General features: G+C 34.5%; 3 protein-coding genes and 1 non-coding gene across 4 annotated transcripts; 2 read left to right on the forward strand and 2 right to left on the reverse strand.

The window, feature by feature from the left end:
* Positions 1 to 342: 342 nt before the first annotated feature.
* LOC102626814 (thioredoxin X, chloroplastic) lies at positions 343 to 3,110 on the reverse strand. The gene is made up of 2 exons (XM_006484453.4): positions 2,631 to 3,110; positions 343 to 772 (listed from the first exon to the last, which is right to left on the reverse strand). The coding sequence occupies exons 1-2, from the start codon at positions 3,000 to 3,002 to the stop codon at positions 566 to 568; spliced, it is 579 nt and encodes a 192-aa protein (XP_006484516.1). The 5' UTR covers positions 3,003 to 3,110; the 3' UTR covers positions 343 to 565.
* A 144-nt stretch (positions 3,111 to 3,254) lies between these two features.
* On the forward strand, positions 3,255 to 5,624 carry LOC102626514 (uncharacterized). The gene is made up of 3 exons (XM_006484452.4): positions 3,255 to 3,412; positions 3,528 to 3,693; positions 5,261 to 5,624. Exons 1-3 carry the CDS (start codon positions 3,349 to 3,351, stop codon positions 5,517 to 5,519), a joined length of 489 nt encoding a protein of 162 aa, XP_006484515.1. The 5' UTR covers positions 3,255 to 3,348; the 3' UTR covers positions 5,520 to 5,624.
* Positions 5,625 to 14,254: 8,630 nt separating this feature from the next.
* On the forward strand, positions 14,255 to 16,484 carry LOC102623358 (transcription factor TCP7). Its single transcript, XM_006484519.4, has one exon. The coding sequence runs from the start codon at positions 14,776 to 14,778 to the stop codon at positions 15,574 to 15,576; it is 801 nt and encodes a 266-aa protein (XP_006484582.2). The 5' UTR covers positions 14,255 to 14,775; the 3' UTR covers positions 15,577 to 16,484.
* Positions 16,485 to 17,907: 1,423 nt separating this feature from the next.
* Positions 17,908 to 17,979, reverse strand: TRNAT-UGU (transfer RNA threonine (anticodon UGU)). Its single transcript has one exon. It is a non-coding gene; the product is annotated as a tRNA-Thr (tRNA).
* Between the last annotated feature and the right edge of the window lie 19 nt (positions 17,980 to 17,998).

Raw genomic sequence — 17,998 nt, forward strand, 5'->3', positions numbered from 1 at the left:
GTAAATTTTTAAGGGTTAAATTGAAAAAAAATAATTATTGGGTTAAAATGTTAAAGTATTAAAGGTATTATTTCTCTTTTTCTTCACATGGTGGTATAGAAAATTAACCTTAAAAATAATGAATATAAGAATTCATTAAATAATTAATGGAGTTTCAGAAAGCATTTTATATTTACATTTACGCTTAACAGGAAATACATCATAATGCAACCACAATTAGAAACAAAAGTGAACAATTGTCCAACTAGCGTTCACGTACTCTTTCTCCTCGATGTTCACTTGAGAGAATTGGAGTTCTACAAAAAGAATCTGATGCCAATTGCAACTAGGAAAATAAGCAAATGAAATGAAAAACCAATTGTGGCCGTTGGAATATCAGAAATTATGTATGATATTCTTGTTCCATAGATCAAAATTATACAATTGAATACATCCACGGATACTGTAACGAATGATACAAGATTACATAAGGAAAAGGTAAATATTTACCCATATTCGTCTTTGCCAATGATGTCAAAATCTGTTGAAGAATGAGCATAATTTGCTGAGCATGTTCAAAAGAGGGCTAAGCCACTGAGATTGAATCTAAAAGAGTATCAATATACTCTTTAAGCTTCAACTTCGTAATTGCACCTTCCCTCCTGCTTTCCGGAACTTCCTGTCCATTCTTGAAGAGAATCAAGGTCGGCAATCCATAAACTTTGTATTCCTCTATTAGTTGTGGGTTTGCGTCATGATCAATCTTTACGACGGTCAATCTGTCTCCGTATTCCTAAAATAACGAACAGACGCCATTTTGGAAACCAGTACATTACATTAAACTGAGCTCCTCCCAAAATGGTACAAACTGGAGTATGTATCAGAAATTACATTTTCCAATGTATGAACCAGAAATTACAAATACCATTCATTCCATCAACATCACTACAAAAATTATGTAGACCTACTTCCGAAATATTTAATTTATCAAAAACTCAGAGCTTATATCAAATTTCCAGCACATAGATAAAGACATAATTTCAGATACACTAGACAGAGGCAGCATGAACCAAGCTGCAAAGCATTGCTCTGATGAATGACACAAAAAGAAAACTACAACCAAAATATGAAAAGTAAGTTTTTTTAGGTTGTCAATAATGCTGATTGCTAGCGGAGATTAGCATCTCAGCAAGACTGAAACTACAGAGTCATAACAATAAAATATTGAACAAGGAACTTTGATTATGTCAAAAGAGCATGTGATATTTTCACTTATAACTTTATCACATTAGTTATGTCATCGCATGTTTTCCACAATGCATTCCATTGTAACTCCTATCAGAACTAAAACAACAGAGGAACCAATTATTCCCTCCCCCACTGGTTCACCATATCTGTAAGGGAGGGTCCATCGTAAGGGAGGGTCCATTCAACTGATCCTAGTATACATAAATTTATTCCCTCCCCCACTGGTTCACCATATCTTACATAACTTTACAATTATTATCTAGGGACCACCCTTGTGCACCAAATCCCAATTGACACAGCTTTTTCTTTTCATAGTTTGATATGCTTGAAATGGAAAGACAATAGATACTAAATTTTGGTAATGATGTCTGAATTTCCTAGTAAGTATATTGAATGTACAGCCTCTCTTGTTTAGATCCAGACCAACATCAAAGGTAAAAAATATAAAACAAATGTCATAATGATGGTTTGCTCCTGTCAAGCTATAGAATAGTAACATCAAGTTATAGAATACCAAATAACATGCATAAAACTTCCAAAATCATTGTTGATAGCTAAAGCCAAGTGGTAAGAGGTTCCTAAATTTTGAGAACAGGAATTTGGACTTCAAATTTTCTGATAAAGAAAAAGAAAATGCACTTATAGAGCTTTGTGGGTTGAATTCATGACATTTTCCCCCCAGCCATCAACAGTTATAAATTGCAAGCTCTATTTAGCATGTCCAGAAATCTTCGACAAAATATGCTCCGGCATGGTCTAAAATGTGTCCCAACACAAATATCTAAATAACGAAGGCAGACCACTGCTACGGCTGCAGGTTTGTTCAAAGACTGACCACTAGGTAGCATCCTAATCACCCTGGTATAATTCTCACAAGGTTCACAAACAAACCCTTTGCAGGTTTCAGTAACCCCACACAACTGACAAAATGTCCACACAGTTCTATAATTTCCAATAGGATCTCAAAACTTTTCTTTCCATGCACATATTGTGAGACTATCGCAACCAGCTTATGCAGAAAACTTGGAAAGCAATCTAAATAAATATAAATATGTCTAGTAGATAATAAATTGGACAAAAAATAGTAAAGAGAGTAAAATCGCATTAACTTCCACGCTACAGTTGCAATTGTACAGCAATAGCCTTAGCGTGAATATCTCGCAAAATCAATTTGACTGACTGTAACCGCATTGATGCAGAAGAATTAAGCAAACCCTTGATAACAAATCAATAATTTTAATGAACAGCCTTGAGAATTTCAAACCGTGGATAACAAATTATGAATAAATCACAGCCCATCCAATCCAAACTCGTTAAAAGTCGACAATCTAAATCATATGTAGCAATAATAAACAAAAATTTCGAAAAATATAAACTAATTAAGGATAGAAAAGGAAAAGAACCTGGGCGAGCCATTCGACGGCGGGAGCAACCAAGCGGCAAGGACCGCACCAATTGGCCACGAACTCGACAAGAACCGGACGCTCAGATTTCAAGACCGTGTTTGGGAACTCACTTTCGGTAATCTCCGTTATGCCACTGCTCGCACCGCAGCGTACGCGTATTGCCAACCTGGGAAGCGTATGATTATAAGACTTGAGTGAGAGGTTCGTTCGAGACCCGAACAATAGCTGATTCTTTGACGGCGTTGTTGTTGTTGTTGTAGCGCTGGTGATGATGTTCTGTTGCCTGTGGGTCACAGTAACTGTACGAACAGGAGCAACCAGTGGTTGCTGTTTGAACAATAAAGTGGAGTTGGAGAAGACGATGTCCATTTTGCAAGCGCTTAAAGATTTTTAGAGCATTTTCTTTTCTTTTTGAATTGTTTTCAGTTTTGTGTGATACAAAAACGGAGCAGCCGCAGGACTAACAATAGCGACACAGCGGGTGCTCCTTGATTTGTGGCCACACATGAGCAAATGGAAAGCCGCCAGGTTTGTGGTCACGTGAGATTATCATGTGATCTTTTGAAGAATTTTTATGTCTGCTCTTATAACATAATACAAAAGCAAAGGTTTTACTTGTAATTTAGATTAAAATTGAGGACTTGGATGTAAAATACCACACTTCATTTTGTTCAAATCAGCCGAGTTGAGTTGAGTCGGTTTCAGTGTCAGAGATATGGAAGGAGATGGCAAATCGGAGCGGGAGATTCTCTACTCTCCAACCAATTCTCAGCAAACTGGTAATATACATATGCGATTAAGTTAAGTATTCACAAGCGCAACTTTCACAAGCGCGCATTGTGAATATAAGGCCATAACAATTTAACAGTAATGTTTAATTGTTTCGCGTTTCAGTTTCTGATGATGATGAAATAGATTACACCGTCAAGCCAGAGTTTTATGATCCAAATCTTGACGATAAAGATGAATCATGGGTTCGTAGGGAAAGAAAGGGCCGTACTTCCGATGCTGTGCTCAGCTGTCCCGCCTGTTTCACCACTCTTTGCCTCGATTGCCAAAGGTATTTGCATTCAATCTTTTATGTTCGTATAAAATTGTGTGAACTCATAATTGAATTGAATTAGGGAACAATTGGTTATTGATTGGAATACAAAATTTTGATGAAGTAATAAGGAACTATCTAATGCGAAGTTTGATGATTTGTTTCATCATTAATTGTTTAAAAATTTCCACAAACATTGTTGCATGGCATTCTATTCTAACATTAGTTGGAATCTTTTTGTCTAAAGACGAAACCTAATATTCATGGTTTATTTAGAGGCCAGTCCAGTCCAAGGAGGTCTTGTTGAGAGGAGGAGATGATGCATGAACCATTTGGATAAGTTCGTGATGCATTGACAATGTGACACGTTAGTGTAATAAATAAAGATTCATACGTTTAGATAATGGTGCATGTAATGTAGTCAATAATAATCCTACTTTTGATATATGAAATATCGTTGGTTGCCTATGAATACCATGTTTGTAAAGGGCGATGAGACTTGTGAATGGAAATTTCTTTGTAAATCTTGTACAATGGATTTGAATGGTTCCAGAAACAAGTGTTTATATTCTTTCAAGTTTCTGCTTCTATTGATGTCTGTTAAAAAAATATCATGGCAAAATATTAGCATTAGGAATTGTTAGTTGTGATTAAGCAAGCTTAATTTAGATCACCTATTCGTTTTAGTGGCAAAGTTGTCTATACATTCTTACATGAGAAAGAAAATCTTCAATAAAAGTTGGAGAATTTGTTTCAATGAGTCTCTTATTTAATTATTTGCTTAATTTGCTAGACGCATGTGATGAATAAAACTGAAAGTGAAACCTACCTCTTGAATATTAGACACTTCTTTATCCTTCACCATTTCAGTGATTTGCTCAAGAGCTGTTTTTGCAGCATCATGCTCAGCTTCTTTTCCAAGAGGAAATGTTCTATGAGACACAAGTTTTTCCATTTACCAAAGCATGTGCCGTAAACTTTAGTGCATGCTTGAATCCTTCATTCCTAGCCCCATACTCAGTTAGCTGAATCTCTTTCTTGTCTCTTTTGTTGCTGTGTATTGATTTCATTTATGGAAGTTTAAATTTGAGGTGAAGCTGAAAACAGTGAGGCAACTCAACACACAAACACAAAAACAACAACACAAATCGATAATACCTTTCTGATGACTGACCTTTTCTAATCAGTAACAAAATTGTGTCGTATCTGTGTCTATTCTTATATCAGGGACTTTTCTATTAAAACTGAAAACCGTGTCTCAATTTCTTTTGTCCAAAGACCATCACGCTTTGTTTTTCTTGCTGTTTGGATATTCCTGAGTGTGAGACTGCTAAAGCAAATTGAAGCTACTCAGCTTTCGCTTGTCTTCATATTTGTTTGTCAAGGGAATCTCTCCTGTTTTTCTTGCTGATTGTTTATTGATTTATTCTCAGTACATTTATATATATGTGTGCACACACGCAATGATGCTAGTCTGATGCACTTTCCTTAAATTTTTGAATCCTTCCCTCTATTCACTACTTCCTCTAGTGGTGACCATGCATATTTGTATTGATTTTGTAATAACGTGGATCAAATCTTGTAGGCATGAAAAGTATGTCACCCAGTACAGGGCAATTTTTGTTGTAAACTGTAAGCTTGGAATTGGCCAAGCACGGCAAATCACTCCAAAGGGAAAACAAGGCAAAAGAAAAAGGGAATCTAGTGAGGTTGTAGCTGATCCTGCAGATGGAGAAAGGGAAACAATAAAGCCAGTCTGCTGCTCTGTTTGCTCAACAGAGGTTGGCGTCATCGATGAAGATGAGGTCTATCATTTCTTTAATGTCCTCCCTAGCGAGTCTTGACCTGCTTGGTCTTAACACTTTTGTACATTAGGAATTTTGTGGTTTATGGTTTATGTGAGAGTCATGACATCACTGTATCAATAATATACTTCTTTTTCCTAATTATATCATTAGAACATAGATGAAATCATACACCCCTTTCACGTTCAAAAGCCAATGTCCTGCTATCAGGTGGTAGTAGTAAGCATTGCCAGCCTCAAGCCTTGAACTAAAAATTCGATTAGTGTTGGCCCAGCTTGGCCAGTGTTAAATGCATGCATCATCTGAGCTTGGCATGGACTCGGGTTGGACTTAAAATCTTGGCCCAGTTTAACCGAACTCAACTCAAAGGTATGCCAATTGGGCGGCCTGCTCTTTTATTTTACATATAATGAGTAGTGGTGATGTTTGGATCCATCAATTTATTACATTACATCCTTTTTTCTTTTTTTATTTTAACTTGAAATGATTAAAATATCCACTATGATAACTTAAATTTTCAAATTTTACCTGTTTCTGGATGGTCAACAGCTAAAGCTTGTGCTTATAATAGATTATAGCCCGTGATAAGGCATCAAGAAAACAAAAGTACGGTGCCATTACTGGCAACAATTTGCTAAATAAGGGCCGATAACAAAAATGATGAATAAGGGTAATCTTGAAAATAAATAGAGTTAATAAAGAAGCGTGGGCGAATGAGATAAAATTAAGGAGATCAACTATCATTGTTACTACTATTGCATGAAAATTAAGTTACATTCCTCCGGTTTGAACTTTTTTTTAGTTTAATTTTTTTATTTCTTTTTTCAATTACATAATAATTAGAGTCTAGTTAAATCTAGAAAGTTATTTTTTTAACTTTATAATTTGATGGTAAATTGAAAAAAAAAAAACGAAATGTTAAATGAAAAAAATAATAGTAATTGTCAGATTCATTTAATGGTGAAGTGATAATGTGATATGTTAGAAAATTGCACTCATTAACATGACTAGTCAGCACTCAGCAGTATCCACATAAAGTTTTTACTTGGTGAAGAAGCATAGCAAGTTGGGAAAGTCAACAACCCAATGCTATTATAAATAAATAAATGAATAGTAAAAGGATTAGTGGTAAAAGCAAGGATACGTTTATCCTGGACAAATCCCCAAGCCAGCGGATCAAGCGTACTGGACAAAAATCCACGTGTTAAAAGACTATTGGATTAATGTAAAAGCAAATCTATTGGCGTCAGCTTTTGGATCAAATAAATGGATGATCTCGCTCTGTCCCTTTCATCAATAAATTCCAAAAACAGTTGGGTTGGGGTCCAGCTGGCTTTATATGTTGACAACTTATAGCTTTCATCTCAATACAATTAATAATTTTCTTCTTACCATCACTTCATTTTTATTTTTTTTTTGGTTAATGACTACACGTAGCTGTATTTGTATATTTAAGATTAGGGTTGTTCCTAAGTTATATTAATTATAATTTATAATTAAATTTTTCTTTTTAAAAATGGGTAATAAAGCAATGAGACTGTGTGGACTAACAGATGAATTTTACTTAACTGCAATTAATTTAAGAAAAATTTTGAAAATTTATTATGAATATCTTATAAAATATTCTACATGATACGCTTGTATAATTCTCACGGATTTTAATATCAATTTTCCTTTTTTATAGGCAGCTAAATTCATAAAAACGATAATATAATCTGAAAATCCACGGATCATAGTTTAAAATAATAGTACTAATAAATGTTAAATATATTCTTATTTTTCACAAATGGGGACTGAATTTTATTTGGAGGTGAATTTTTTGTGATGCTAAAAGATGTTCATCGCCTCTTCCTAATAAGTCTTCACATTTTAAAAAATTATGAATTTTTAGATTGTACATGAATCTAAAATAGACCAAATCTATTCACACCTCACTCGCTTAATTTTTTTTATATTGATAATAAAATAAAACAACTAATATTATATCATATATTTATAATTTTTCTGTCAATAGATAATTATAACTACGCGTACTAAGACTAGTAGTTCACATAAATTAAATCTTATGAAAGACACAATCGTTCTTAATTAAAGACTGAAACAACTGCTCTAGCAAGCAGTTCCACACCTATTACCTTAATTGACTGCGAAAAGCTATTTTTCCTCCCTCTGTATATAAAAAAATAAAAGAAGAGAAAATTGAAAGAAAGAAAGAAAGAAAGAAAGAACGGGAACATTGAACTTTGTGTTCAAACAATTTAGTTTTAGTTGGAAAAATGATGATTATCCCCAAGAAATCGAAGCATATCTTGCCACCAAAGAATAAAAGACGAGGTTTACTTGAAAATAGCATGTCTTAATCGAGTCGTTATGAGGGCCACTAAACGAGGTCAATTAATTAGAAGATTCCACTCAAAATGATCAAATTGTACAAGTTGCATGTATTAATCCATTTTTTTGACTTCCCTGTTGACCTTTATGTGTTTTAAAAGTCCTCTTAGCCGGCGTAAAACAAAGTTGTTTCCCAAGTGGGTGCTCGTCAGTGTTCTTATTTTATTTGTGTTGGATTATGTCTAAGTTCATTTACAGTATAATATAAATTTTAATCACACACGTAAAGTGATAAATAATAAATTTTTTATTATTTATCACTTTACGTGTGTGGCTGAGATTCGTGCTCCACTGCAGGTGAACTCGAACATAGTTATAGCCATTTTATTTTATTTAGGGAAAATATCCACCGTCCACCTATTTTTTATACCTTTTTTAAAAATACACAATTTTTTCATTTTTTGGTTAGAATCCACCTAAAGTTACATTTTATTTCACTTTTCCACTTCCGTTTGGAATCCGTTAAGAAAACTAACAACTTAAAAAAATGACCATTTTACCCCCAAAACGAAAATTACAATTTCACCCTAAAAATGCCAAAAATAATAAGATTTAATGATGAATATAATTATTGGTACGTTAATGAAGTATAAAAAAATCTTAACTACTAGAGATTATAACTCAATGAATAATAAAACTCTACTTATCTTAAATTCAATTGATGGTTTGCGAGATTGGACTATTTTTAATACTACTGTTATAATTTAGCATTCTAATTACAGAAATATTTATAAAAAAAACATGCATTTGATGGTTGTGGAATTGATTTCTTTATTGACCGATAGGGAAAATAATTAGATTTAATTTGATTATTTTTGGTAATTTTTAAAGTGAAATTGTAATTTTCATTTTGGGGGTAAAATGGTCATTTTTTTAAGTTTCCGTTAATTTTCTTAACGGATTTCAAACGGAAGTGGAAAAGTGAAATAAAATGTAATTTTAGGTGGATTTCAACTAAAAAATGAAGAAATTGTGTATTTTTAAAAAATATGTAAAAAATGAGTGGTCGGTGGGTATTTTTCCTTTTATTTATTTTTACGATAATGATTTAGTAATGAGCAATTTCATAATAAATTAAAGTAGTATAAAGATGGGTTTTTTTTTTTTAATTATATAGGGTCATGATGGTTTTATATAACCTATAAATTTATCTACTATTTTTTTAAAACAACTAATGCCGTATATCATTTTTGTAATTTACTTTTGTATTAATTTTTTTTTTTAATTCTTAAGATGGGGTTTCAACTCTTGTGTAAGAGATTTGTAAGAGAATTTTTACCATGCACCCCATGCATCAAGGGCAGAACCCAAATATACGTAACAATAACCAATAGATATCAAAACGAAAGTAGCGACTTTAAAATCGAAGTTTATAGATCTCTTTGTACAACTTTTTAAGTTACATTACAAGTCTTATTGATGTTTATAATTAGAATTTTCTACATCAGCATGCTCTGTCATAGAACGATTCGAACATCTAGACTCGAAATGAATTGAAATTACTTTCAATTTAAAAAAAAAAGAAGCAAAAAACAACAAAACACCATTACTTGAGTGAATGAAAAAATAATTTACCACGAAACTATTGTATGGTTCCCATACGTGTACAACGGTTGGGAATCACAAAATAAAGTTCCTTCAAAAATCATAAAACTAACCTAATGAATATACATTTTTAAGGGTAAAAAATTATTTCGTGTGCATGTGCGTGAGTGATCGATCTCTTAAAAATTAAAGAATAATATATAATAAAAATTTGCACCCTCGGATTATTATCAAATACTTCTGCCTATGATTGCGAAGACAGAATTAACACTTGAACTCATCATTAAATGTAAATAAATACATCTTAATTATTTGAAGAAATACACATTCTTATACATTATTAATATTTTAATTAAACTTCAATCTGCTTATATTCCACAAATATCATACTTCACTTTATTGTCCGGGTTTTAAATTGGGATGTTTTGCTCAATGTATTTATTGGCACGAGCCACCATTTGTATTGGTCCACAAATGCAAATTTTGAACCTAAATTCAGGTTAGCTTACTTAATAAGAATATTTAGAACTTCCCAACGAGGCATCCCATGATTTGAGCAAGTAGGCTTTTGGTGTTTTGTCTGCTTCGTTTCTACAATAATAGTGGTGGAATTTTTGTCTTTAAAAAGATATGGCTCCACATGAAGATTCCTCTTTGAGGCTTGTGTTGCTACTTCAGTGTTGCTTTTCTTATATATATATATATATATTATAGTTAAGATCCTCGTAAAAATACCAAAATACTGTTGAAAAATCTCAACGTCAAATTTGCAAATATATGAAAATGGATATGAGATTATATATAAATTTGTGGGTTGTAACGTACCTCGTAATTGCAATTCTAATGATTCGTTATTATAAACTCATGTTATTGTTACTTTCATACTTTATGAATATTATAGTAAAATCCTAATTATATTCACCATGAGGGAGGGCATACCCAAAATGCACATAACCATACCATAAATCCAAAATCCAAAGAACGTGCGAGGGTTTGGGTCCATGGAGCTACAATTAATAATTGATTGCCACCAAGTATTATAATTAATTATAAGATCATGATCAAGTATTTTAATGGGATTACCAAGGAATGTTGCATCATTCATTTCTAAAGAACTAGATTATAATCATATTAACAAAAGTACATCAAATCTTGTGCACTATTACCGGTTGCCATTTGGTTGATTTACCTCTATAATATATTGTGGTGGTTGGAGATTAAAATTAAAAAAAAAAACATTATATTAACGTGAAATATTAAGAATTAAACCTTATATTAATCAAAGCTAGCTCAGGTTATAGGATACGGAATATATGCCCTTGTGTGAATATAATGATTGAAAAAAAAAAAAATTTATGTGATTTCGTAGAAACCGCGTTCGACGGGCCCATGTGGGCTCAATAATCCAAAAACTTATGACCCTGAGTCAACAAAGTAATGATACTAAAAGTTTTTATTAAGCTCTGCGAATTACTGATATTGATCAATCAATTCGACATCATTTACGCCGGTAATCGAAGGATGAGTAAGCTAAGTTTGATTAATTAATGAGTAAAATTTCGACCCACGCCTTCATTTACCTTTTTATGTTTTGGGCCCACACGTACCCGCCCATGTAATTTGATGTCACATTGAGAACAAAGTGACACTATAATTTTTATTTTCTTATAGGCAACCAACTTTGTATTATATATAAATTAAGAAGTATCAAAACATTTGTATCTTTGATTATTAATTCGACATATAAATACAATATATTGACACTTAAATATTTTTTTCATTTGTAGAAAGTAAAAACAAACTTAACTTATGACCTTCAATTTACGTTTGCAATATATATATAGTCCGAAATTTTAAAGTGCGGGAAAATTTAAAAAAATTTTAAAACTGCACGGTTTTAAAATATTATGAAATTAACATTTTAAAACTGCAAGATTTTCAAGTTTTTCCGAACTTTTCCGTACTTAAAAATACTAAGGATAACTATTAGTATTTAGTAATTGGATTAAGTTGGGTAGGGACAAGTTCAACAACTATCATAAAGCTAATGATAAATCTTGGTGGTTATTTGTTGTTCAATTAATAAGACTACTTCTTGTCTCAGGGTGTGTCTGAGTGATTTTTATTTTTTTGCATTCATGTTCAAAATGTGGGAAAAATAAGAATCAATTTGGGGCTTTGCCACTCCTACCCTTTAAAGGAATGAAAATCAATAAGACTTCTTACGTTGATATAAAATGTTTGTGATTCAAATATGACTTCACGTCACAAATACTTGAAGGAAAAAAGGTTTAATTGTCAACTATGTAATATACTAATATTGAAGACAATGAGACTTAAGAAATAATAATAATAATAATAATAATAATAATATTAAAAAAAGTGATGATACAATCACAAACTATTGTACAAACTTATCTTGTATTAATTTATTGGTTGAATGAAAATATAAAAAAATAAAAATAGAACACACTTTCATAACTGTTGAATATATACTTCAATCAATAATAATAGTAATATGGGTTCGATTATGTTATAACTGCTTTGAAGTAGAACACGCTTTCATAACAATACAATCAAAATTATAACATATTTTTTTATTATTTATTATTTTACGTAAGTAGTCGTGATTCATGTTCTATCTTGGAACAACTCTAAAGTAGCCATTGCCTAATAATATTCGTACACATGATAAGCAGTTTGATAGATAAGCAGCAAATATGCTCGCCACCCACTTTCCTAAGAAGATGCGTTCAAATTACAAATGCACTATAAGTAAGTATTTGCAAGTGATTTTGTGTACATCAAAACTTGTAGTAAACGTACGGATCACATAAGTTCCGAAAAGTGCATTCCATCTCCACGAAGGTAATCACGCCACTTCTAATTATTTTTTAATTACCAAAACATTTTGTACAATTCATTATCATTTGCAAACGTAGAACAAGCAAAAGCTTATAAAAATTCAGTGAAAAATAAACAATTGGCTGGTAAATGGCCTACGGTTGTAACATTGAAGCTGCAGCCTTATCCGTCGGATGTATTCGCAACCATCATGAAGAATCATTCGTCTGACGAAATAAACCAAAAGGCTTGAGCTTTGCTTGATTGTTGTTGAACAGGAAAAAAAGGACAAAAGCCAAAAAATAATAATAATGGCAAATTACGTAAATAAACAGCTGGCCAGGTGTCAATTGCAACGACTGACTAACTTACTGACTGCGCTTCAATTTAAGCCAAACACTCAGTAGTTCACGCGTCCGTTCTCTGGGCGTGTACCTCACGATATCCGCGCGTTTCACGTTTTCATTTTCCGATCTTTTTTTTTTTTTTTTTTTTTCTTCTTCTCCCTTCCTTTAACCCTTTTGTTTACTCCATTTTCTTGCGTTAAAAAAGTCCAGACCAATTGACAAACTTTGCAAAGTATCCTGTACATTTACGTACACGGTACTCCCAATAATATCTCTGATACTACCTGCGCAATAATGTTGACCATCAAGACAATAATAACTGGATCATCTTCATTGTTTTTCAATATTAAATTAACCTCTGAATGTTTACGGTCAAAGTTTTGTCAGACACTTCAAGGATCGATCTTGTTAGGGAATAAGATTATCCGTTGATCTAAATTTTATTTAATTTTTTTTAAATTTTTTATTATATATTTTTTAGTGATAGTATGTGGATAAAATTTAATTTTTATTTTTTTATGTATTAATAATCAATTAATAATTAAATTATTTACTTAAAATATAATCAGATAAAAAAAATCTAATCTTTTTATTAAAAGGTGTAATTGGGGACATTTAGCTCTGTAATAAATCGATCAAATTTGTTAAAAGTTACTGCCATTAAATGCAAAAAATTGATTACTTTTTTGAATTGTGCTAATTTAGACTTAAATACTAGTAGATTTTTTGTTGTGGTCTGAAGGGTTCTGACATTTATATAAAAAAAAATCGAAAAATATAAGAACATGAATAGAAATTAATTGTTTTTACAAGTTTCTTAATTCTAATATTCTCAAATCTGTATTGCCATTGAACCAAAATCTTAAACTGGACCACGCTGAATCTTGGACTTTATAATCCGTGGAAGTAAAAAGTCTTAACTAATTATACTTTTACACAACTAGACCTTAGTGCCTTAGCTAGAAAATTTTTTTTCTCCTGATTATATAATTGTATAGAGATAAATATATCTCATTCTCTTTCATAAAATTGTGGGTAAAATAGGTACATATATAAGTTGTCTTATAATATAATTGATGTAAATGATCATATATGAATATGAGGCAGTTACATATTTGTAGTGCTGGGAAAAGTTATTTGGGTAACATCTCATGGCGAGTTGCCACTTGTGGCAGCAAATGACGGTAGTGTCGAGGGCGGCCAACAACATACAACGTTGAGGTCAATTGCCGTGAATTATTTTTGAAAGAAGGGGAAAGTAACTGGAAAAGTTCACAAAAATAGAGAAAAAGTGGTGGAACCAAAATACGGAGCTACCGTCACATCCTCCTCATCGCCTTTCATATTATTCACAATACAACTGTTAAACATTTGTGTGTGTGTGTAATGCGCGTATGTGTGTGACGTATGTAGGTAAGGTAGCAGATGCAATTTTGTACACGTAGCTGATTTTAATTTGTTGGTAAAAAGGCCCAATTCCTGTTTTCGACCAAGATTTAGGGACTCTCCCAGTCCAATATAAAACCAAGATTTAGCGGCACTAACAACCATCTTTTCGTTTATTTTTTTCAAATTTCTCAAAACATGCGGCAAAAATATGTGCGTGTTGTGGGTGTATAAAATCAAGAAAACCAAATCACGGACCCCATGAAATCCAGAGACTTATTATTGAGGAGATGTTGTTTTAACACTGATGACGTGGCGAAGAAATGAGCGGATAATGAACCAATTTATTTACAGCACGTAGCTGGAACCTTCAGTTTTAAAAATTAAAAAGCGGGGCCCAGTACTGACAACTCTCACATAAATTCCTCAGTGAGGACAAAAAAGACGAGGGGGAGGGAGGGCGCGTGAGAAACAATCCGCGGGAAGATGGAAGCTAAAAATGAAAAAAATTGAAAGGTGAGTGAGCTGTGGGGGTGTGTAAAGTGGAGCCCGCCACCCATGTGCCTTCCCTCCTGTCTCCACCAGCTCCTGCCGCTCAATGATTAGCTCTCTGTTCCCCCTCCCTAACCAAAAAACCTCTTAGCCCTCAAACCTCTAACTTTCTCTCTCTAAACAAATCCAAACACATTAATCATTCACGCTCTTTCTCTCTCTAACACTCTTTTAACTACTTCAACAAACCCTAAAGCTTTTATCTTCGCCAAATTCTACCTGGTGCTCATATGTCTAATTCGGACGGTGCCACTAACGGCGTCTCCAACGGCGCTATTATTGACCCCCAGAGACAGCAGCCTCCTGGTAATGGCGCGTTAACCGTCAAGAAGCCGCCCTCCAAGGACCGCCACAGCAAGGTCGACGGCCGCGGCAGGAGAATCCGCATGCCGATCATTTGCGCAGCGCGTGTTTTCCAGTTGACTCGCGAGCTCGGCCACAAATCCGACGGCCAGACCATCGAGTGGCTTCTCCGCCAAGCCGAGCCCTCAATCATTGCTGCCACGGGGACGGGTACCACTCCGGCTAGCTTCTCCACTGTCTCGGTGTCGGTTCGCGGCGGAGGGAACTCGACTTCCTTGTCGTCGACGGTGTCTTCTTCGGCTATCTCCGCTGCGTTGGAACATAAGCCCTCGCTGGGTCCCGCCCCGTTCATTCTTGGAAAACGCGTGAGGTCCGACGATGATGGGACCAAAGGGGAAGATTCCATTTCTGCCGTGGGTCCTGCCACGGTGGGGCCGATAGTGGGCCCTGCGACTCCAGGTGGCGGGTTCTGGGCTTTGCCGGCCAGGCCGGATTTTGGGCAGGTCTGGAGTTTCGCTGCAGCTGCCGCGCCGGAGATGGTGGTGCAGGCGGCTTCTCAGCAACAGCATCATCATCATCAGCAGCCACACCAGTTGTTTATGCAGCAAGCTATGGGAGAGGCATCGGCGGCTAGAGTGGGGAATTATCTCCCGGGTCATCTCAATTTGCTGGCATCTTTATCGGGCGGGCCCGGGAGTTCGGGTCGGAGAGAGGAAGACCCGCGTTGAATTTCGGGTTTTGGATGCTCCGTTGATGGTGGTGTTGATATAAATATATTATTACTATATCTATATATATATATATATATATAGGTATGTGAATGTTTAATTGTTGTCTTTGTGTGTGTGGAGATGAAGAGAAGATTTTTTACTAGTGAATTTTTAGGGTTAGGGATTAGGGTTTGGAGGAATTTGGGAATTTTTAAGTATGAATTCAATTAGGGTTTTAGTTGCTTTGTTTGTTGATTAATTAGGGTTTTAGGTTCAAATTTGTTTAGGTTTGTGGAAGGAGGAGATGAGGAGCGCGTGATTCTCTCAGTTCTGCTGCTATCTTATTCTTGTGGCCAAAATTTGAAGCAATAATCAGACTTACTGTTCATGTTTTAGGAAATTCATACCAAGTTTGAGTGACTGAGAGTTCCTCTTATTCTTTGCCAAAGTAGTCTATGGATTATACTATTTTGGTTTCAGTGAGACGTGCTGTCTAAAAGACTATTCTTGCTGCTTATGGTTTGAATTTCCAGTAACCAACAAGTGGATTACTGGGATTCTTTTTTCGTGATTTATGTGGCTAAATTCTCAGCTGCAATTTCGGCAATTGCTTGAGAAGAATGATTGATGATCTTCCTTGAATGTTTTAGCTGAAGAATGGCGAGGGTGATTGCTTGCTCATGAAATAGCACAGGTGGCAGACTGTGTTTTGCTTTCTCTCTCTTGACTTTCATCAACTCTTGCTCACTTGTGTGAACAGCTGGTTCTTCTGTATAAGATCTCTGCTTCTGAAAATTTTAGCTGTACCGGTAGCCAATTTCTTAGATTTAATCAGCGTGAAAAATAATGTGTTTTCCCTGTATGTAAGCAATGGATTGTTTTCGGGTGCCTGATGTGTGAATAAAGAGACCCATCTGTTTCTCTTAGATTCCTTTTTTTCATTTACGCAGTCTCCGACGTCAGTGTGTTATTGCCCTTTGCTCATTGTAAATACTAATAATGACTTCAAAATCTGCTTTGCTTAGTTTTGAATTCCATTAGTTTGCATTCACATCAGAAAAATCTTAACTATATTTAGGGTGATGAAAGCACCCTGCACACTGGAAATGATATGGGTTAACTAATAACCAGTGGAAATTGGATTCATTTTTCATTACCAGCATAATCAATTGACTCCTTGGCATGATGGATTTTGTTTCTCAGATGCCGATGGCAGAGCTGATCTTTTGTTTCTGTACAGATTCAGAAGTTAATGGCTGTCATTGCCATGTTACTCTATTCATTGCTAGTCTGCTGGAAACAATTGGTTTTTACCTTTCTTTTTTGTTATTTGTAAACGAACAGTGCAGACACGATGGACCAGCAGCGTTTACTGCCCAGAAGCTGTCGGGTTTTTGTCTTCCCGTTTGGCCAGTATATACATATGTTAATGAATTATGACATATCTCCCACCCATTATGAGAAGGACGCAATTTTAACTGAAACTTTTGGGCTCAACTGCTAGTTTGTCTAAATAATATTGAGATCAAATTGGTTGATTCTTCTAGGAAGAGGTTGGCAAAACATGCAAAATTAATAATGACTACAGAATGAAACCCCTGAATTTGTTACATCTCAATCTCATGGTAAAAGACCCAACCCAGCTTACATAATATTCATTGGAGATGAATGTTTTGTCAGACTTAAGAATCATACGTCTTTAGTAGCGAGGTTATCTTGGGCTTCAACGTGATTAAAGTAAGTAGATTGTGTTTAAATTAGCACATACAGCCTAACATCATTATCTTGACATGATCTACGACGTAATCCCTCATCGTAGTCTGTTAAATCATCGCCCAACCAGTACCAGATATAGGCTAGACATTTACCATTTGCAGCAGATGGGGTTTTCTCTTCGGCAAGCACACCAGCTTGTATGGTGTGGGTTTCTTGAGAAAAAAGAAAAAAAGAAAAAAAAATGCAAAATAAGCAGAAAGAGGGTAATTAGAGGATGAACTAATTGCAAGTGAGGAATTAATCAATAATGTTGGTGTAGATTAAGGAATGGTGGTGAGTGAAAAAGAATCGAAAATTGATTTTCTGGTTGATTCCAAGATATATGGTACTTACTGTTATTGATTTACATATTAATTATTAGAAAACAAAGAGAGCCAGTGTTCAATAATTGATGGGTCCCGTGGATTAATTGCCGTTGTTGAAAAGTTGGCGGTCATCATCTTGCCGTTGTATGATGTTGGAGCCCGTCACTATCCAAAATATACGAACTTGATGATAACCTTGTCTTACGGGCTTGGGCTTCTCTTAACGGGCCGGCGAAAACAACTGGTTGAAAAATTAAAATTACTGAGGTGCCCCCATGCAGGATCGAACTACAGACCTTCAGTTTACAAGACTGACGCTCTACCACTGAGCTATAGGGGCAGAGGTTGAATTTTTTCTG

This window comes from Citrus sinensis, chromosome 4 (assembly GCF_022201045.2).
Source record: "Citrus sinensis cultivar Valencia sweet orange chromosome 4, DVS_A1.0, whole genome shotgun sequence".
In the NCBI taxonomy this organism is placed as follows: domain Eukaryota; kingdom Viridiplantae; phylum Streptophyta; class Magnoliopsida; order Sapindales; family Rutaceae; genus Citrus; species Citrus sinensis.